Source organism: Sapajus apella, unplaced genomic scaffold, assembly GCF_009761245.1.
Source record: "Sapajus apella isolate SASKATOON/1434 unplaced genomic scaffold, GSC_monkey_1.0 scaffold90, whole genome shotgun sequence".
NCBI lineage: Eukaryota > Metazoa > Chordata > Mammalia > Primates > Cebidae > Sapajus > Sapajus apella.
Window position 1 is genome coordinate 7,090,913 of NW_022437030.1, and position 21,741 is coordinate 7,112,653.

A 21,741-nucleotide genomic window follows, 5' to 3' on the forward strand; every position below is an offset into this window, starting at 1 on the left:
ACTTGAACCCAGGAGGCGGAGGTTGCAATGAGCCAAGATCGCACCACTGTACTCTAGCCTGGGTGACAGAGCAAGACTCCGTCTCAAAAATAAAAATAAAAATAATAATAAGTGCTCTTAGCAGCATAATCTTGACATGGCTGAAGAGTCAGGGGTGGGATGAAAAATACACTTCATTTGTAGGTGAGTTACACCCTTACATGATAAGTCATAATCCACTTAATCTTTCTATGTAATTACTGTAAGACTCTCAAATCATATCTCTGTTCGACAAGATATACAAGCTCAGATACAGCTTAACTGTTTTACAGTAAGGCAGAGGCTTATGGCTGGTATATTTTCTGATATCTAACTAAACTGTTATGGCTTTGAGTTGCTGTGTTTAAAAAAATTTTTTTTTGAGACAGTCTTACTCTGTTACACAGGCTGGAGTGCAGTGGTGTGATCTCGGCTCACTGCAACCTCTGCCTCCTGGGTTCAAGCGATCCTCTTACCTCAGCCTCCCGAGTTGCTGGGACTACAGGTGCACACCACCACGCCCAACTAATTTTTGTACTTTTTCATAGAGACGGGGTTTTGCCATGTTGCCCAAGCTAGTCTCGAATTCCTAAGTTCTAGAGATCTTCCTACCTCCGCCTCCCAAAGTGCTGGGATTACAGGTGTGAGCCACGGTGCCTGGCTGTGGTGTATTTTACATAGGTCCTTTTTCCTCTTTTATTTTGCTAGAGCTGTGGAAATGGGTGGTAGCCTGAATGGAAGGATCTTCATCTGCCCCTCCTGCCAGGTAGGAGAGCTGAGGCTTCACGCGCTCTCTGGCTCTCCTTGTGGCATTTGTGAGCAGCTTGATGTATTTGACACAAGTGTGACAGCAAAGAAATGTGTGAGCAGAGCAGTGTGCTGCAGGGCCCAGCTGTGTGGATTTATCTGTACATCAGGCCGAGGAGCAGCAGTTAGCCAGATCTGACAGTCAAACATGAGCTCCTTCTACCTGCACTCCAGAGTGCATTTTAATGTTGTGTGTGTTTACCGTGGTTGGCATTTGACACAAAGACAATTGTCAGCGCTGTTTTTTTCCTCTCCTCTTTTCCAAATAAATACTTCATTGTACATGGACAAAAGTATGCACTTTGTAAAACAATGCCAAAAATCATGTTGTCTTCATCTTTATACTGCATTTCATGTGAGGAATTCGTAGATTTGAGTTGGTAATAGGTGAGATGTTGAATAGGTAAGATGCTTACATAGTGCAAAAGTCAAAACAATATAAAATAGAATATTGTGAGTAGTCTTGACTCTGCCTCTGTCCCTTTCTAGTCATTTCCCACCTCTATTGACTGATAATCACTTTAATAGTCTGTCATGTATTCTTTATGTTTCTATATGCAAATACAAGCAGATGTTCTGTGCCTTGCTTTTTACTTCCCAATATCTTCTGGAGAGCTTTTTAGTTCATAAACAGAGACCGGGTACAGTGGCTCACTCCTGTAATCTCAGCACTTTGGGAGGCAAAGGTGGGCAGATCACCTGAGTTTAGCAGTTCAAGACCAGCCTGGCCAACATAGTTAAACCCTGTCTCTACTAAAAAATACAAAAGTTAGCTGGGTGTGGTGATGCATGCCTGTAATCCCAGCTACTCAGGAGGCTGAGGCAAGAGAATTGCTTGAACCCGGGAGGTGGAGGTTGCAGTGAGCCGAGATTTCGCGCCACTATACTCCAGCCTGGTGATGGAGTGAGACTCTGTCTCAAAAAAACAAGAACAAAAACCAGAAACAAAAAACTGAAAAAACACCAGAGAGCATCCTTGTTTTTGTTTACTGTTGCATTATACTTCATCATGTGGATGTCCTGTAGTTTATTCAACTGCCCTCTGTGGCTGGAAATTTGCATTGTTTCTAATCTTTTTGCTCTATTGAGATAATTCACATGTCATAAAATTGACCCTTTTGAAATGTCCAATTCAGTGTGCACTCCAAACTTTTATTCTACAAATAATATGATGTAATGAGTAGCCTTGTGCATATATTCTTCTGAACATGGTAAAAGTATATTAGAAGGCTAAATCAGAAGCAGGATTGCTGGCTCACATGGTAAATGTATTTGAATTTTGAAAGGAATTGACTGTTACCCTCCCTAAGTATGGTTCTGTTTTGCCCTCCTGACAGCAGAAAAGGAGAGGGCCTGTTTCTCCTAGTCTTACTCCCTTTTCATAAAGGAATCTTAATCTTTGATTTTAATAAAGCAGTCAAAAAATTTTTAATTTTGATATTTATGAGCTACCAATTTAATTTAATATTGTTATGTGATTGATTTCATTGATGCAAGCATGACCCAAACTTCTCTTTATGTTTGTAAATATTGTTATTTAATAAATGACCTTGTCAGTTACTTGGTAAAATTGCAAGTAGAGAGTGTTGATGTTCGGAGCAGATTTTTATCTGTACGGTCTTAATATGGGTGATTTTCTGGCCCCCATTCTCTGCTGTCATATAGATACAACAATGCTCACAGTATTAAAATGAAAATTCCTAGTGGAAGATCAATTATATGCTGCTTGCTCTAGAGTAGGAAAAATCTTGTCAAATTTTATCCTTTTGATACAGCCTTCTAAATTACAATGCTTTATACCTGTCTGATGCTCAGTTCTGAAATGAACTGAGAAGCGGTGGTTGTTAAAAGTATTTAGCTGAAGCATAAATTACAAGTAGAGGTTCAGCCTACATTGGCACTTGTCGACCTATGGGACAGGTCTGTTGTTGTTTTATCTGATTTAGGTGGAGTACGTAATTCCTTTTGGGAGTCCATACTTTTGTGTTCCACTTTATACGTAGATTAGCTTTACTGATGGACTGTCATGAAGAGATCTTAAGGTGGTGTTTACAAGGTGGAGCCATTTCAAGGTTTGAGAAATGTGCATTTGAATTATTCAAGGCTCACCTTTTTTGGCATTTATCAATATTCTGGCACTTTGTGTATAAAAAAGACTAAGAATTGGTAACATATTCATAGGAAAATAGAGGCTTTTCTGAGCTTGAAGTAAAAACTGAAGTGTAGATTGTGATTAAATTTATGATGAAATGCAGAAATGTACAAGTATATGCATGGAAATATCATTGGTTCTTTCTGTGGCACAAATAATGGTTAATACTGAAAAACAGATAAATCAATTAACCAGTAGTGAATTAGCCACACTGGTTTGTTGATTATTTGTAATGGTGTGTGTCAACGTATTATAATTATAAAAGGATTCGTAATTTAGGCCAGACATGGTAGCTCATTCCTGTAATCCCAGCACTTTGGGAGGCCAAGGCCAGTAGTTTGTTTGAGCCCAGAAGTTTGAGACAAGCCTGGCTCTCATACTGAGACTCATCTCTGCAGAAAAAAGTAAAACAAAATTAGCCAGGCATGGTGGCATTGCATCTTTTGTCCCAGCTACTTGGGAGGCTGAGTTGGGAGAATCACCTCAGCCCGGGAACTCAAGGCTGCAGTGAGCTGTGATTGGGCCACTACACTTTAGCCTGTGGGACAGAGTGAGACCCTGTCTTAAAAAAAAAAAAAGTATTCATAGTTTATCTGTTAAGTCAACCTTTTCATTATAAATGAGAAAACACCTACAGTCTAAACAAAGGCTTTGATTAAATAAATATAATAGAATTATGCCTAAGAGTAGAATTTGGTTTTGTGTCTCTTAGGTCAATTGGGGGCTATACTTCTATTCCCTTTCTCTTTCCTCACTTTGGATAATGATAAAAAACGCCTGGAAAGAATTTGTGTTCTACCCAAAAGGAAGTTTCCTCTGACTACTCTGATTGTGATGGGTTTGTTAGAGAAGGCTGCTATCTTGGGGTGGGAGAGGATAGTACCCAGGGCCGCCATGTTTGGTTGAGTAGGTTGTGCACCGTATAAAGACAGTGGCCATGGGAACAGGTGGAACCTGAAATCCAGTTTGTGTTTACCAAGCTATGTTCTTACTAAGTGGGACTATATTGGCCCAGAGCAAGGTGTACCATTATCCAGTTCTTATAAAGGTAACTTACTGGCTGACAGTAGCTTTGATGATGTATTTATGCATTTTTATTTAAAACCCAGTTGTTTCTGCTGTTTTTGCTTTTTTTCTTACAGATAATGTCTATAGTATGTACATGTCTGTATATAGGTGTCTGTGAGTGTATATTTACATTTTTGCCATTTATGAGCCATGTACACATACAAACTCCATATATTCTTGTACGTAAGGTCAGATATTGTTTGAAAAATATCCCTCAGAAGGAGGAAGGTACCTTATATGTATCTGATTCCTTATAAGATACTTTATCATATGAGGTTCCCTCTCAGTTACTTTGTTTGAATAGCACAGTACTGTTGGGGAAAAGATAGGCCCTTGAAATAGCCTCAGACAATGCTGGCTTTGAGTGCTTTAAAAGGCTGCTTCATGAAATTGGAAAAGAAAAGAAACAAAGATGTTAACACAGATTTAGTAATTATTGTAGAGATGATAGATCACTCTAAAAAAGCAATTCTGTAAGTGGATATGATCTCAAATAAATGTTTACAAGATGAATGAATATTCCAAATATCCTGACATTATGCAAATGGATACTTGTGGCTTGGTTTGGTATTTCCGGTGATAGTACCATAAAAGGATTTACAAGCTACTATGTCTCAAGCAGATTATGACTTGTAAGGTGACTCTAGTGATGAAAAAGGCCCAGACGGCAACAATATAGGTGAAGAATGAATCAAATTGTCTCGTGAAATGAGAGAGTGAATAAAATTATTTCAAAATTTATGCTTCATATCATGTATAATTTAGTATGTATGTAATTGGCTAGGTGCTATGACTCATGCCTATAATCCCAGCACTTTAGGTGGCCAGGTTGGGAGGATTGCTTGAGGCCAGTACTTTGAGACCAGCCTGGGCAACATAGTGAGCCCTTGTCCCTACTAAAAATAAAAAAAAATTATTCAAGCATGGTGGCACCTCTTAGTCCCAGCTACTTGGGAGGATAAGGTGGGAGGATCACTTGAGACCAGGAGCTTGATGTTATAGTGAGTTATGATCATACCACTGTATTCCAGTCTGGGTGACAGAGTGAACTGTCCCTAAAAAAAAAAAGAAAAGTTCGTAATTTAATTAATACATTTTATAATTGACATTTGACAAATTTCTATCTCTAAAAGATTGTAAGTTCAAGTTGGCTAAAATTTTTTTGTATTCTCTTACTGGAAAAATAAGAGAGCGTCCTAATTTGGGTCATTGTATACTCACTTGTATGTAATTATTATTATTTTCAAACAGAAACTGAGGCTTCTTGAAGAGCTTGAAGACACTTGGCTTCCTTATCTAACTCCCAAAGATGATGAATTCTATCAGCAGGTAAGGTATTTTAATATTTTTATCAATTTCAGTGATGTGTTCTGATTGATCTTATTTTACCTGTGAGGAAACAGAGCAAGAGAGGTTAGATAACAGGTGAAAAGGTCGAATTTGATCCCCCTGTGACTCCTCATGGCCTACAGAGCATGTACATTTCTTCAAAATCAGCTTTTTGCTGTGTGCTTAATACTTTAGCATAGTGACGGTTTTTACTTCCTCAGACATTCCACACTTCCTTGTCTCTGTTCGTGCTGTTACTTCTGTATAGCTCCTCGTCCTTCTTTTTATTCCTTACCCTATTACTTGCCCTGTTGCAGATGGCTAATTCTTCAAGAATTCAGTTAAACATCACCTCCTATGTGAACATTTTCCCAGCTTACCCTACCTACAAGTCATTGCACTCTTGTTTCTTGTAAATAACTCTACACCATCTAGCACATGGTATTGGAATTATAGGATTCCATGTCTCTCTCTGAATTAGTCACCACTGTTTCAATTACACATGACAAAAACCCAAATCAAACTCACTAGGGCAAAAAATAAGGGGAATCTATTGACTTGCCTTAGAAGTCCAAGAGTATGTGGCTAACTTGAACTTTATAAAAGATGTCACCCGATCACTGGTTTTCTCTGTTTTTCTTGGCTTAGTTTTCCTCGTTGTGACCTTGTGCTCAATAGGCTCTCATCTGAGAGTCTAGCAGGACTCTTGACAGCTTCTGGTTTTTGGCATCTGGGATCTTAGAAAAAGGTAGTGAGTTCTTTTTCCCTAGTTCCATCAAATTCTCCAGAAAGTAATCCTGTTGGCCTTGTGGGAGTCATGTGCCTGTCTCTGAACTAGTCATCGTGTTCAGGAGAGTCAAATGCTCCTGTTTGCCTAGCCTATTCATGCATCTACTCTTGGAGTGGGGTGGGAGTGGGTGTACTCCCACCAAACAGCATGCACTATGTGACTTAGACATGGGTGACTTCCCCAAAGGAAAATTGGAGTCCTGTTTCCAAAGAAGGAACGGTAAGTCTTCTGGGCATGTAAAAATAATGAATTTTCACCTCTTCTTCCCTACTAGAAAGTCTTTGGGTATAATAATTAGGTCACAGCATCTTTGTATCTCTAGCACCTGCATGTACATAGCTGACCATCAGTAACCAAGGAAGGAAGAGAGAAAGGGAGGACTTTACCCATTTAGAATCCAGGTCAATATGATTCCTGCGACTTCTAGTTCAATATTATTTCTAGGACACTCTCTCTTATCTCCATTCTCATTTGATTTGCACCATCTTTCCTTTTCACGATCAGTCCTCTTATAGGTCTCTCTCATTTCTCTCTTTGCCCCACAATCTTCATCCTTGAAGCTGTGGTATTTTCTAACCAAGATGTAAATCTGAGCCTGGCAATCCTCTGCTTCAAATCCCACATCATCGCCTGGCTTCTGCATTTTCAGCCTCATCTTCCTGCTCCTACACCTTTTTATCCACACTGGATTTTTGCAGTACTTCAAATTTGCTATGAGTTTCATTTTTAGGGCCTTCTTGCGACATCCTCTGCTGACATACCTCCTTCTCTTTATCTGTCTCCTCTTTTGTTAAAAAAATTTTTTTGACACAAGATCCCAATTCTGTTGCCTAGACTGGAATGCAGTGGTGCCATCTGGACTCACTGTAACCTCTGCTTCCTGGACACAGGTGATTCTCCCGCCCCAGCCTCCCAAGTAGCTGAGACTACAGACCACGCCTGGCTAATTTTTTAAATACTTTTGTAGAGACGGGGTTTCACCACGCTGCCCAGGCTGGTCTTGAACTCCTGAGCTCAAGCCATTCGCATGCCTTGGGCTCCCAAAGTGCTGGGATTACAGCCCTGAGCCACCACGCCCCACCTGTCTCTTCTTTCCTTGGTGAACTTCTGTGTTACCTGTTAGTAACAGCTCATATGTCATCTCCTGTAAGAAGCTTCCCTGACATCTCTACAACCAGAGTTATCTCTGCCTCTGCTCTTGTACTTTATCTATACCTTTGTCAGCACTTAATCTCACTTAATTTTTTTTTTTTTGAGACAGAGTCTCGCTGTGTCATGTCCAGGCTGGAGTGTAGTGGCGAGATCTGAGCTCACTGCAACTTCTGCCTTCTTGGTTCAAGTGAGTGCGTCTGGCTAATTTTTGTATTTTTAGTAGAGACATGATTTCACCACATTGGCCAGGTTGGTCTGAAACTTCTGACCTCCAGTGATTTGGTCTCCCAAAGTGCTGGGATTACAGGTGTGAGCCACCACGTCCGGCATTAATCTCGCGTAATTGTATTTTTTTTTTTTTTTTTTTGTATGCTGGCTTCCCTTATCCTCTGTACTTTGTTCAGTTCCTGGTACCTATCAGGTGCTGAATGTGTTTGCTTGAATGTATGCATGCATGCATGCAATAGTTAATTTGGAAAACCAGTTATATATAATAATGATGAGTTTAGTATGATTTGAATTTTGCTTCTACACACATACACACCTACCCAGGGAGTTGGCATCTGGAAAGATTTGACAGATATGTACAGAAATGTCATACCACATAGTGACAGGGTAAGTGTTTTCTTTTGAGCTTTCCCAGCCTTCCAAATTATCTGCAGTGAATGTATATTCTTTTGCAATCAGGGAAAAAATAATTTTTAAAAGTGCCCTTAAGACAGGTAAACGTATAAAAATGCAATTAGTTCTGAAATGCTTACTAATATTTTCCTAGCTATAAGCCTCTGGTACATGATTACATGCATTGTCACAAAGCAACTGCCGAGCCATTTCAGCTTTTGTGGTTTGAAAATGGTACAGGAAGAATAAAATACAAAAGGTTATCAGCCTGCTGTGCTCTGAACCAGCCATCCACTGAGGGATAAAAGGAAACCCAAATGCAAACAGAACAACTATCAAGACTTTTCTGTTATCTTTCCAAGGCCCATAACAAACCCTGATACCAATATCTAATCACTGTAAGTGCACCTTCTTTTTTTTTTTTTTTTTTTGAGATAGAGTCTCGCTCTGTCGCCCAGGCTGGAGTGCAGTGGCACGATCTCAGCTCACTGCAATCTCTGCCTCCTGGGTTCAAGCAGTTCTCCTGCCTCAGCCTCCCGAGTAGCTGGAACTACAGGTGTATGCCACCACGCCCGGCTATTTTTTTGTATTTTTAGTAGAGATGGGCTTTCACTGTGTTAGCCAGGATAGTCTCAATCTCCTGACCTCAGGTGATCCACTTTCCTCGGCCTCCCAATGTGCTGGGATTATAGGTGCGAGCCACCGCACCTGGCCACCTTTTTTTTCTTTTTGAAACAGAGTCTCACTCTGTTGCCCAGGCTGGAGTACAGCGGTGCAGTCTTGGCCCACTGCAACCTCTGCCTCCTGGGTTCAAGCGATTCTCTTGCCTCAGCCTCTCAAGTGGCTTGGGTTACAGGTACCTTCCACCATGCCTGGCTAATTTTTGTAATTTTGGTAGAGACAGGATTTCACCCGAGGCCCACATACCTGGAGTAGAGGGAGAGAGCTGGTGAGAGCAGGGCAGATGCAGTCACAGAGAGAGACGGGGGCCTGGTTATACCGGAACTTGCAGTCTGTCCTGAGAATATTGGCAGTTACTCTGAGATGAGGAGGCAAGTGTGACAGGATGTGACTTACATTTTAATAAGGATTCTTTCTACAAGGCTCTTCCTACTCAGCCTCTTCTGTAATGGGGTCCGCTAGCTCTATTCTTGAAATAAGAAAGCTCACCACCCTCAACTTCTACCCATTGCTTTCTTCCCTCATCTAGTCACTGGGCCCCTGCAGTTTTACCTCTTCCGCATCTCTCAAATTGTTTTTCTTTTCCCATCCCGCAGACACTACTTGAACATGTAGGCCACGTCGGTCACCTTCTGCCTCTGCAGTTTTAGCATCCTCCTGATCGGCGTTCCTCACGCCCTTCCCAGTGCCATCAGAACTGACCTGTACCTCCTTGTTTTATAAATGTTGTGGAGTCTCCTTCACTTCCAAGGTCAAGTTCAAATTCTTCAGTATATCCACCCTATAAGGCCATTGACTTTCTTTCTTTCTGTTTTTGAGACAGAGTCTCACGCTGTCGCCCAGGCTGAAATGCAGTGCTGTGATCTTGGCTCACTACAACCTCTGCCTCTTGCTTGAACCCAAGAGGCAGAGATAGTAGTGAGCCAAGATCACAGCACTGCCTCAGCCTCCCAGGTAGCTGGGACTACAAGCGTATGCCTCTATGCCTGACTAATATGTGTATTTTTAGTAGAGACAGGGTTTTGCCATGTTGGTCAGGCTGGCCTCAAACTCCTGACTTTAAGTGATCTGCCCATCTCAGCCTCCCAAAGTGCTGGGATTACAGGCGTGAGCCACCGGGCCTGGCCGCCGTTGACTTTCTGACCCCAGTCTACCTCTATGGTGTAATCTCATCCCGTGGCCTAAAATGGCGCCCAGCCATAAGCCCCTTTAATAGGGAGTTCTTGGTTCCACCCTGACTCTGCTGTGCCCTCTTATCCTTCCTGGCCTTTGTGCCCACTAGTACTTTCTTCCCTCTTCTGTCTGGTAAGCAGCTACTTTTAAAGACCCTACTTAAACACTATATATTCTGTGAAGGCATCAGAAAATCCCTTTTGTTCTAGATTGTATGAAAAACCTGACGGCCGGGCGCGGTGGCTCACGCCTGTAATCCCAGCACTTTGGGAGGCCGAGGCGGGTGGATCACGAGGTCAAGAGATTGAGACCATCCTGGTCAACATGGTGAAACCCCGTCTCTACTAAAAACGCAAAAATTCAGCTGGGCACGGTGGCGTGTGCCTGTAATCCCAGCTACTCAGGAGGCTGAGGCAGGAGAATTGCCTGAACCCAGGAGGCGGAGGTTGCGGTGAGCCGAGATCGCGCCATTGCACTCCAGCCTGGGTAACAAGAGCGAAACTCTGTCTCAAAAAAAAAAAAAAAAAAAAGAAAAACCTGACTGCTTTTCACCACCTCTGCTGCTTACATTGTGGCCAAAACTGCCATCCTCTCTGTTGCAGTGGCCTCCTGACTGGTTCTGCCTCCCTCCCCCGGTCTAGTTCATTTTAACACAACATCTGGAGTGATCTTTTAAAAGCATAAATCAGCTCATTACACTTTCTTGCTCAAAGCCCTTGGATAGCTTCCCATCAGCCCAGGACCTTACATGCACCCACGAAACTCTACACGCTTGGGTTCCTAACTGCTTCCCTCGCCTCACTTCCTGCCCCTGCCCACTCCCCACTCTCGTCACACTTTTCTTCCCATTCTGGCACTTTACTCCTCCTGGAATAAACCAAGCTCACTCCTGCCCCAGGGCCTTTGCACTGAATGTTCCCCCTACCTGGAACTCTCCCCACAGGCATCTGAGAGATTGTATCCTTATTTCTTGCTTTCTTCTGCTCTGATGTAATTGTATCTAGAGACCTTCCCTGACCACCCTGTGTAAAATAGTAATACGTATCCCAGCACTCCCCATCCTATTTTCTCGGCTTGATTTTTCTCCATAGACTTATCATCTAAAATACTATATATTTTTACTTATTTATATGCTTATTGTCTGGCTCACCTACCTAGAACATCAGCTCCTAGAGAGAAAAAAGACATTTTGTTCTCTTCCTTATTCCCAGCACCAAGTGCTTTGCAAATAGTATGTGCTCAATACATATGTATTCAGTACCTAAGGATTTTCCAGCTTTTCCTTCCTAATTATTCCCACGCCCATAGCAGTATACTCACACTTCTGCTGTGGTAAGTTCTCTTTTGGTTTCCACTTCGGTCTATACTGTTAAGTTATGAGATGCTGTCAAACAGGACCTATCTTCTTTAATCCTTGTGTCTCTGGCACTTTGTACAGTGCCTGGTACATAACAAGTATATGAGAAATTTAAATAAACAAAATGAAATGAAGTATTGAATGAATGAATGAATAAGCATCTGTGTCATTTTGTAGCAAAGTGCATGGTACCTCAAGTCTTGTGATTAGCTGTGGCGGAGCCTGAACACCTACTCCAGAAGTATATCCCTTTTGGGGCTCTACTTCGCATTACGCAGAGTCTGGGCCAGATGAGTGTTTAGCCCATTAGTTGTGGGGTGGCTGCCAAGTCACAAGCATTTTTCAACAAAAATTATGTAGAAAATATTATGAGTGAGAGGGTGTAAATTGCTGAGTGCAAAATAGAAAGGGTTGGGGTCAAAATCTATTAACAGCCAGATTAGAAATATGCTCCTCTGAAATCAGAATATTCTAGCACTTTTAAGTGAAGGGCATTTCCCAAGTCACTTGAAGATTTTAAATTTTATTTCTCTCTACTGAAGTTCCACTGGGCTTCATTTAAGTGAGCCTCTGGTAAACTGGTATCTTACTCATTTAAAACCATGTCTGACTTCTCTGTATGATGAAATCTTTTCAGAAGCATCTCTTGATGAGAGGAAAAGGTAGAATTTTTATATAATAGCTTAAAATAGACAGAAAATGAAGCCTGATCTCCAGAGAGCTTAGCTTTCCACATCTTTCAACCATTGACAAAGGCCTGGCATGCTGGCATTTTATATCTAAAATACCTTTCCAAATACTTATTAAACTATATAATCATCACTTATGCCACAGGATCATTTATAGATCTCCAGAAATACAGTATGTGACCAGACACCTAGTAATATAAATTTCATGACTGCATACTCCTTGGAAAAAACGCTAATGGGATTAAATGAAAAAAAGTCTAGCATATTTGAAAATCTGCCAACAGCTGTTCCAAATTATTGTGTGATAGCTGATGTTCTACATGTACCTGTCCAAAATGGAAAGTGAACTTATTTGTTTGACAGGATGAATTAATATTAAATTACTTAATGTTCAGTTCTTCTCCAAAGTTACTTATTATTATTAAAAAAAAAAAAAAGAAAAGAAAAATTGGACCAGGCGCAGTGGTTCATGCCTGTAATTCCAGCACTTTGGGAGGTTGAGGTGGGCGGATCATGAGGTCAGGAGTTCAAGACCAACCTGGCCAACATAGTGAAACCCTGTCTCTACTAAAAATACAAAAATTAGCTGAGTGTGGTGGCACATGCCTGTAATCCCAGCAACTCAGGAGGGGCTGGAGAATCGCTTGAACCCAGGAGGCGGAGGTGCAGTGAGCCGAGATCACACCACTGCACTCCAGCCTGGACGACAGAGGAAAACTCTGTCTCAAAAAATAAAAAAATTGAACAAATGCTACATAGCACCTTTATGTGTCAGGTACTAATTTAATTACTTTATAAACAATAAAAGGGGGCATTTAGGTTGGGGGTCATCTTTCTTGCGTTTTCTTTGAGATAGTGACAGAATCAGCCAGCTGTTATTATTTGTTTTCATTGTGGTGAAGTGAAAATTCCCCAGAGTCTTTAAAAACATATTTAACTAGTACCAGAAGTTCTCGTAAAGATTTTTGACCATTTGGAGCCATGAGAAAGAATCTCTTGGCAAATATAAGAAATGTCATGAAAATTAAGAATTTTTTTAATGCAGCATCTGTTCCCTGATTTTTCTGATTAAAAGTATTTTACATTTATTTTGGAAAATTCGAAAATAATGTAGATGTCTAAAGAAGAAAATTAAAATTATGCCCAAGTACATTACTCAGGGATAACCACCATCAACTTTTGGCTATCTTTTTCTGCAAGTACTTTTTTTTTCCTGTGAGTCTTTATATATGTACTGTTTTTCTTTTAATGAAACAGATCCTCTTGCTGGACTATCTTGTTACTAATTTCTTCTATGACTATAGTTTCCTGCTGACTTTCAAACATGTAAGTTTGTTATCTTCATATTCCATCACGTGGTTGTACCATTTTCCCTTCTAATCCCTGACTGGCATTTTGTGGTTTTCAGTTTTTAATTATTATCAATAATACTATGATTAATATTCTTATAATCCTGGTGTGTTTCTCTAATAACTTCCTTATGATAAGTTCTTAAAAGTGGAATAACTGAATGAAAAGATGTGGGCGTGTTTAGGTTTTGATAGATCTTGTCCAGTTGGCCTTAAACAATATTGTAATACTTTGCATTCCTAATTGCAGGCTATCAGAATGTTCAATTTTGCCGTTATCAACAATATGTATTACTATTATAAAATTTTTAATGCAAATTTGATAAACAATAACTAATTTAAGTATAATTTAATACAAATTATATTTTTTCCAACTTTGGTACAGTTAATATTCATTTATTATTTATTTATTTATTTATGCATGTATTTTAGAGATGGGGTCCCACTCTGTGGCCCAGGTTAGGCTCACCGCAGCCTCCGCCTCCTAGGCTCAAGCGATCTTTCCACCTCAGCCCCACAAGTAGCTGGGAACACAGGTGCATGCTGCCATGCCTGGCTAATTTTTTTGTATTGTTAGTAGAAACAGGGTTTTGCCTTGCCTCCCAAAGTGCTGGGATTACAGGTGTGAGCCACCACACCCAGCCAGTTAATTGTTTTATGTGCTACCAGGCTTCTCTATTAATTTGCTTGTGAATGTGTGTATATGTATTTACATTTGTAATGGTTCTGCATTAAGAGTATTAAGCCCTTTTCTGCCATATAGGTTGTACTTTTTTTTTCCAGGTTGTTTGCTTTTTAATTTTATGATTTATTTTATACAAAATTTTAAAAGTTCAGATATTCACATCTATCAATCTTTTAAAAAAAGGTTTATTGATTAACTATATATGTGTATAATTTACGTACCATAAAATCCACCTTTTAAAATTGTACAATTCAGCGACTTTGGGCAAATTTCCAGAGGTGTACAACCATCATCACAGCAGTTTTAGAACATTTTTAGCACCCTGAAAAGGTCTCTCGTGCCTCTTTACATTTAGTTTTCTTTCCCAGCCTGGCTAAGATTTCCACTCATCTGCTTTCTTCAGTCTTTTAATGCTTTTTTTCTTAGAAAGACGTCTTAAGCACTTACGTGGAACCAAGTGCGGCGGCTATAACGGTTATGGATACTATCTTCTTTTTTTTTTTCCACTCTGTCACCCAGGCTGGAGTGCAGTGCAATGTCACGATCTCTGTTCACCGCAACCTCCACCTGCTGGGTTCAAGTGATTCTCCTACTTCAGCTTCCCGAGTAGCTGGGATTACAGGCCCGCGCCATCACGCCCAGCTAATTTTTGTATTTTTAGTAGAAACGGGGTTTCACCACGTTGGTCAGGTTGGTCTCAAGCTGCTGACTTCAGGTGATCCACCTGCCTCAGCTTCCCACAGCGCTGGGATTACAGGCCCAAGCCACTAGGCCTGGCCACTAATACTATCTTAGTAGCTTGTGATCTTACAGGACAGATTATTAAATCGATAATAGTTTAAATAAATATAGTTACAGATGGATAAGTGCTGTGAAAGAGAAGTAAAGTATGTGGAGTGATAACAGAGGGCACCTATTTGAGGGTGGAGATTCAGGGAAGGTTTCTCTGAGAAGGCGACCCAGGGGATGGGAAGGACCATCCAGGTGTGGAGTTGGGGGAAAAGCCTGCTGAAGTGCTAGGCACTTGAGGGCTGCAGGAATAGAAGCACATGTGGTCAGAGAGAAAAGGGACATGATCTAAGTGGGAAAAAAATGGAATATTTTCCCACGTTATTTTCTTTTTATGATGTTTTTCATGTCAGGGTATTTACAGATAATATTTATGTGGTTATATGGATTTCCTGGTGCATAGGGTTATAATTTCCCGTGTTAAATAGATCTTATGTAGTATTGAGACCCAGTCAGTATATGCTGAACAAGAGCAGCAACATTTCAATGGGAGGAGGGCAGGCATTTGTGCAGATGAGTGCGTTATTCCAGTATTCCTTTCTTAGTCCCAGAGGGGAGTGTGTTCAAAAACTAAGTTCTTGGGAATTATTATACTTTTCTTTATTGTTTTATACTAAGGACCATTCAGAGAGTACTGGAGGTGTTAAGACAGTGTGAAGAAATTACCTTCTTCATCACTTCTTCATCATCGCTTTGAGTATGCTGAGGCCTCAGGGACTTGCTTAGAAAATAACCAGTAAAGTAATAGAATTAGAGCTACTGCTTATGGCTCTAGAATGTTTGGTCTCTGCCTACAGGATTGCATTGCTTTCTTTATGAGCTATGTAAATAGAAAGTGCGATATCACTGTTTCTGTTTTCCAGTTGGGATAACTGAAATATGGAAATTCTAAATCCTACACAGATCCCTGACAGTCTCAATGACACTGCATAGTGGTATGCCACATGACTCCTCTCTTTGTCACTTTCAATTCATGGTCAACACCTCGGATAGACATTTTGAGAAGCAGGGCATTCCTACCATGCTTACCTAGTAAAGTCATTTTTCCACGTTCAGACTTGACACATTCGTTTTTCTTTTGCTTACTTCCTCCCGGTTTCTGCATGTCTTCCATAACATCTCCTGCACTCTGCCTCAGCCAGAACAGGCTGGATTATGCTATAGTAACAGATAACTCTCAAATCTCAATGGCTTTGCACAATAATATTTCTGGTCCATTTTATGTATCATTTGTGGGTTCGCACAGAGTCACTACCCATTAAAGTAGCTCAGAGATCCAAGCAGCCACCAGCTGGCTACTGTGGGAGAGGGGTGCAGAGTATTCCGGAGGGTCTTGCACTGGCAATAACATGTTCCAGGCTGGGAGGTTGGCCATCATTTCTCACTGGACAGAAGTAGTCCCATGTTTCATCCATCATGAGGAGGCCAGGAAGTGTAATTCCACGCTGAACCCAAAAAGCTGGGTGATGGGGAGGAATCCAGAACTATCTGGCAAATGGCTCTAATGATCAGGATACATTCTTAGCTAATGATTCACCTTAACTTCACTGAGAAAGTCAAAGCATTCTCTAACCACCACCCCCTCCAAAAGAAACCCTAGAACTTACTCACCTGCCTACTATTAAATTTCTCTTCCTATCTGAATTTATACCTTCGTTCTCCTTCTAGCTTATTCCAATGTAAGAGGTATCTTCTCTCCTATCCAAATGTTTTTGATCACATACTCTTATCAGTGACAAGTTTTGAGCGCATATAGTGACATCCTAGAAAATGTTTAAACAAGTGGCCTGTAGGGGAAAAGAACCAGCCTTGATTTCTAGTGTTTGTTGATTTCCGCAATGTAAATACTCTCACCGTGGAGAGTTTCAAGCCACCATCATGGTGTTACTGAATGTGCAGCTGGAAAGACATGTACACAGTGCGCTCATGAGCCGGTGTGGTGACTCCAACACACCACCGGTAGTACTCATGTTCTTGTGTATATTTTATAATATTCATATTAAACTTACTTGTATGTGTGTGTGTGTATATATATGCATACGTATTTTAATAATTCTTAATTTCTTTCATTTTGTATTAAAAATAAAGCAGTTCTACTATCTCTTCTCTGTGCCCCACCACTCTATGGGATCACTTTACAAATCCCTGCATACCCGACTTGGGAGCTACTGCTGTAGACACACAAGGTCTCCGCTTCTTCAGTTATTCGCTCTCTCTTTTCTGCATCATCAACGTCTTTCTCTTGTATCATTCTCATGAGTGTGCTGAGAAACTCTAGTGTTCTCTAGTGTCTTCTATCATTAGAGAGTATCCCTTAGTCTAGCATTCTCCTTTATCAAAAGATCCATTTTTCTACTCCCCTTCATGGAAGAAGCATTCAGAGACAGCTCTACCTGCCATCCTCGTTCCTCCCCTTCCATTCCATCCTCATCTACTCCAGTCTGACTTCCACCCCTACCACTCTACTGAGGTTGCTCTTGCCATTGTCATCAGTGATTTCCATGCTGTCAAATCTACTTGTTCATCTGTCCCCATCTCACTTGGCCTCTCAGTCAGTGGCAGTTGACATAGTTGACTGCCCCATCCTTCTTCAGATGCTCTCCTCTTTTAGCTTCTGCATTAATACACTCCGCTGGTTTTCTGCTGGTTCTCCTTTGTTGAGACTTCTGCTGTGACTCAGGAAATAACTCTGGTCTCCTTTTGGTATTTTTCCTTTTTCCCTAGGTGATTTCATTCATTTGCAGGCCTTCAAACCCCAGCTGTGAGCTGATCACTCTCACATTACGTCCCTCTGCCTTACTTTCTCTTCTGAGCTGCAGTTGTGTACATCCAGTTCCCCCTTGTTATTTTCATCTTGAGGTTTCATAGGTATCTTCAAGGCTGCAGATCCAGAGTGAACTCTTCATTTCCCCCTTTTCTTCTTTCTACCGCTTCTCTTTTGCCTCGGTTTTCCTTATTTCACAAAACAATAAATTGTTTATTTAGTTGTTAAATCCAGAAATCCAGAATGTATCCTTAGCTTCTTTCCTGACCAACATGGAGAAACCTTGTCTGTATTAAAAATACAAAATTAGCTGGATGTGGTGGTGCATGCCTGTAATCCCAGCTACTCAGGAGGCTTAGACAGGAGAATCGCTTGAACCCGGGAGGCAGAGGTTGTGGTGAGCCAAGATCGCAGCATTGCACTCCAGCCTGGGCAGTAAGAGTGAAACTCCGTCTCAAAAACAAAATCCTATCATTTTTTTATCCCTTACATCTAATTCATAAGCATATGCTTTTGTTCTGCCTACAAAGTATGTATTTTATCTTCCACTTATCTCCGGCTTTATTTTAGTCCAGATCGTTTTGACTTTTCTCCCAGATGATTGTAATAGCACATTCCATGCTCACATTTGCCTGTTTCCAATCCATGCCTGATGTTATAACTAAGAGCAATTTTTATAAAATGTAAATCAAGTTATTTTTCTCCTTTCAAAATCCTTCAGTGCATCTAGAGTTAGTTCCAGATTTTTACCACGACCTCCAGGGCTGTGTGTGATCCGGCCTCTGCCGTCCTCTGCCTCCTCGTCGCATGTCGCTCTGCGTTTGGCTTTTTTGCTCTAGTAAAACCAGACAATTTTTTTGGTCTGGTTTTACAGAAAATTGTCCCTAGACAATTTTCTAGGGACAATTTTTTTTTGTCCCTAGAATAGGCTGGCCTTTTTCCTGAGTGCCTTTGGCTTCTTTGGTCTCTCTTTCTGGGAAGCCCTTTTTCCGGCTTGTCATATTTCTGGTGCCTTCTTTTCCTGAAGATCTGAGCTTAAATCCTGTCTTCTTAGAGAATTCTTCCTGCCTAATAAAATTTCCTACTGGTTTGTTTCTGTCTTCGTACTTAACACAATTTGGGGTTACTTTTCTTTATCTGTTTACTTGATTTGGTAGAAAGCTTTGTGAGAGCAGGGACCTTATTTCCATCTGGTGATAGGTGCTCAATAAACAGATGTTGCATGAAAAACAATGTATGGAAGAATACTGGTCTTACCCTATCATATGAATGGTAATTACTGAATGAAGACACAGAAGAAAGGTGTCTTAACAATGGTGGGCAGCACAATACAAGGAGGACAGGTTAATGTGCTGATCATGTCTGACTTCTTTAAGACAGCCTAAAACTAGCAAGGAACAGATCAGATCAAACGTTACACAGGTAAATGTAAAATCCTGTGATTTGGTTAAAAATAAATCAGCTGCATTATACAGAATCAGGAAACTCCAGCTTAACGCCGATTCACATGTCAAGCCCTAAGGAAAGTGGTGGCTGAGAAGCTAATGTAGTCCTAACCTACATGAATAATTCCATGTATTCTGTATTAGGGGAGGGAATTGGCTAATATTGCTCTCCGCCAGTGACACCAGTAGAATTATTAGAACTTTCTAGAATTGCAGTGTAATAACACCTCATTCATCCCCCACAATTCCATTTATTCATTCCTTTACTATTTACTGAGTAAATTCTAGGCACTCATATTATAGGCATGAGTAACATTGCCATGGCTTTTGTGTTCATAGAACTTAATGTCTAACTACCGAAGAGAAGTGAGTTCTCTTTTCATGAAAGTGTTAAGCAGAAACCAGTTTGTTATTTATTGAGAAACAATGCATTCTTATAGTTAAGAACTCATGCCCTGGACCCAGCTGGACTCTGGAGCCCAGGGGCTTTAAATTCCAGCTCCAGTATTTACTAGCTGTGTGACTTTGGGAAAATTGTTAATGTCTCTGTGTTTCAGTGGTCTCATCTATAAACTGGAGATAATAATGCTCTGATGAGCTAATGTACACAAATAATTTATGACAGTATTTGGTTCATAGTAAGCACTTAATAAATATTATAGATAATATGCAGTTGATAAAATGGTATTTTCCGGAGTGGTAAAGGCTAGAAAGAGATTTAGGGTGAGAAAAAGTAGTCACAGAGTAATCCTGGTGTATCAGGACCCACATTATTATTGTTTATTTTTTTATTAAAGATTGTTAGTAATTTGAGCTTGAACTTGAAGGCCCTGACTGTAGAGTTTGATGATATTTGTTGTATTTGGTTTTCTGTTTTGGGCTAGGAAGATGTGAATCCTGTTTAGAAATAACACCAGGTAGTCCTCCACAACTCCTCAAATGTCTACAAAGAAACATACCTTTGAAGTAATAAAATTGTGAACGTCTATCCATAAACGTCTGTTTTTGCTTTGGTTTTGTTTTAGTGGCAGCTGAAATATCCTAAACTAATTCTCCGAGAAGCTGGCAGTGTATCCGAGGAGCTACATAAAGAGGTTCAAGAAGCCTTTCTCACACTGCACAAGCATGGCTGCCTATTTCGGGACCTGGTTAGGATCCAAGGCAAAGATCTGCTCACTCCGGTATCTCGCATCCTCATTGGTAATCCAGGCTGCACCTACAAGTACCTGAACACCAGGCTGTTTACGGTCCCCTGGCCGGTGAAAGGGTCTGATATAAAATACACCGAGGCTGAAATAGCCACTGCTTGTGAGACCTTCCTCAAGCTCAATGATTTCCTGCAGGTAGAAACCATCCAGGCTTTGGAAGAACTCGCTGCCAAAGAGAAGGCTAATGAAGATGCAGTGCCGTTGTGTATGTCTGCGGATTTCCCCAGGGTTGGGATGGGGTCATCCTACGATGGACAAGATGAAGTGGACCTTAAGAGCAGAGCAGCATACAACGTAACTTTGCTGAATTTCATGGATCCTCAGAAAATGCCATACCTGAAAGAGGAACCTTATTTTGGCATGGGGAAAATGGCAGTGAGCTGGCATCATGATGAAAATCTGGTGGACAGGTCAGCGGTGGCAGTGTACAGTTACAGCTGTGAAGGTACAGTCTGCCCTGGGAAAAAACAGCCCTGTGTGTAATAATATAACCAGTCGTTTAGGGTCTGGAGATACACATTGCATAGACATGAGCATGTGTGCCTGTGTGTGTGCATGCACGTGTGTGTGTGTATGTGTGTGTGACGTGTCCTTTTTAGTCTTGTCACACTGTATGTCTGCAGAATATGCCTCTTTCTCATCTAGGCATGCTAGCTGGCTCATTGTTATACTGTACTCAGAATATTTTCGCACGTAAGCACTACTGTCATTTGTCTCTCGTGTGCCCAGGAGAGCAGCCTCTTGGTTTCATACAGCCAACTGTCTTTCTATAGAGCTCAGAGGAGATTGTACAGTTGCTATAATTAACTTGCTGATAAAGGGCTGGGAAAACAAAAATCTGTCAAATCTTTCCAGGTTCCCACAGGTGCACATTTCCAGGCTTGCCAAAATATTTTATTATGGTTGACATCACTAACTTGATGGGTGTGATTTGTCAAATATGGACTTGTTCTTGGCTTCATATAGTTTGTAGCTACTGTTCTTCCTTGCCAGAAGCAGTTGAGGTAGGTTTTGGAAGCAGACAGTCCTCTATTTTCAGGAAACTCCCTAGCCTTCTATCCAGTTCTGCAGTTTTAGACCTTGTCGGGTGGCTGTGGTAGACTTGTTTTTGCATTTTCTGACATATAATCCCCTTGGAACAGAGATCATAGGCTACCTCTCAGAAGCCCACCCAAATTTCCCTTCTTCTATTATTGTTTCTGTGTGTTTATGGCTGTCATTATTCCTTAGGACAGAATCACAAAAATGGTAGTTGAACAGATCAAGGAGAGCATGACCACTGTTGACTTTCTTTTGTGCCTGATTATTTGGCAAAGGAATACAAGACATAGTATTACCTCTCCTGTCTGGTTCACTGAAAGATGTTTGGAAAACCAGAATTCTAGATATCCCATCAGGGAATGACTGGAACTTTTCCGACTACTCTAGTTGTTTGATTGGAGTTTTGTTTGTTATTTGTTTTTTTGTTTACCAAAATGGCTGTTTTGGAAAAGAGATTTAAGAGAAAAAAAGATCTTTAAAGTACTCTTTAAATTTCTTACAGTTTCCCAGTCTCAAAAATTTCCTCAAGACTGCTGATATTTTTTCTAACTTTACCTTGTGTCTTCAGTCCGAAACAAGGAACTCGTTTAGTGTTTGGAAATTTCACTACTTTTGCTGGCATT

General features: G+C 40.8%; 1 protein-coding gene across 1 annotated transcript in view; it reads left to right on the forward strand.

Annotated features, from left to right (window-relative positions):
- FTO (FTO alpha-ketoglutarate dependent dioxygenase) overlaps positions 1-21,741 on the forward strand; it is a 410,478-nt gene that overhangs the window by 103,523 nt on the left and 285,214 nt on the right. The window contains exons 2-3 of the mRNA XM_032255615.1: positions 5,297-5,374; positions 19,895-20,522. Of these exons, the coding sequence (XP_032111506.1) occupies positions 5,297-5,374; positions 19,895-20,522 (706 nt within the window). The remainder of the gene's footprint in view (positions 1-5,296; positions 5,375-19,894; positions 20,523-21,741) is intronic.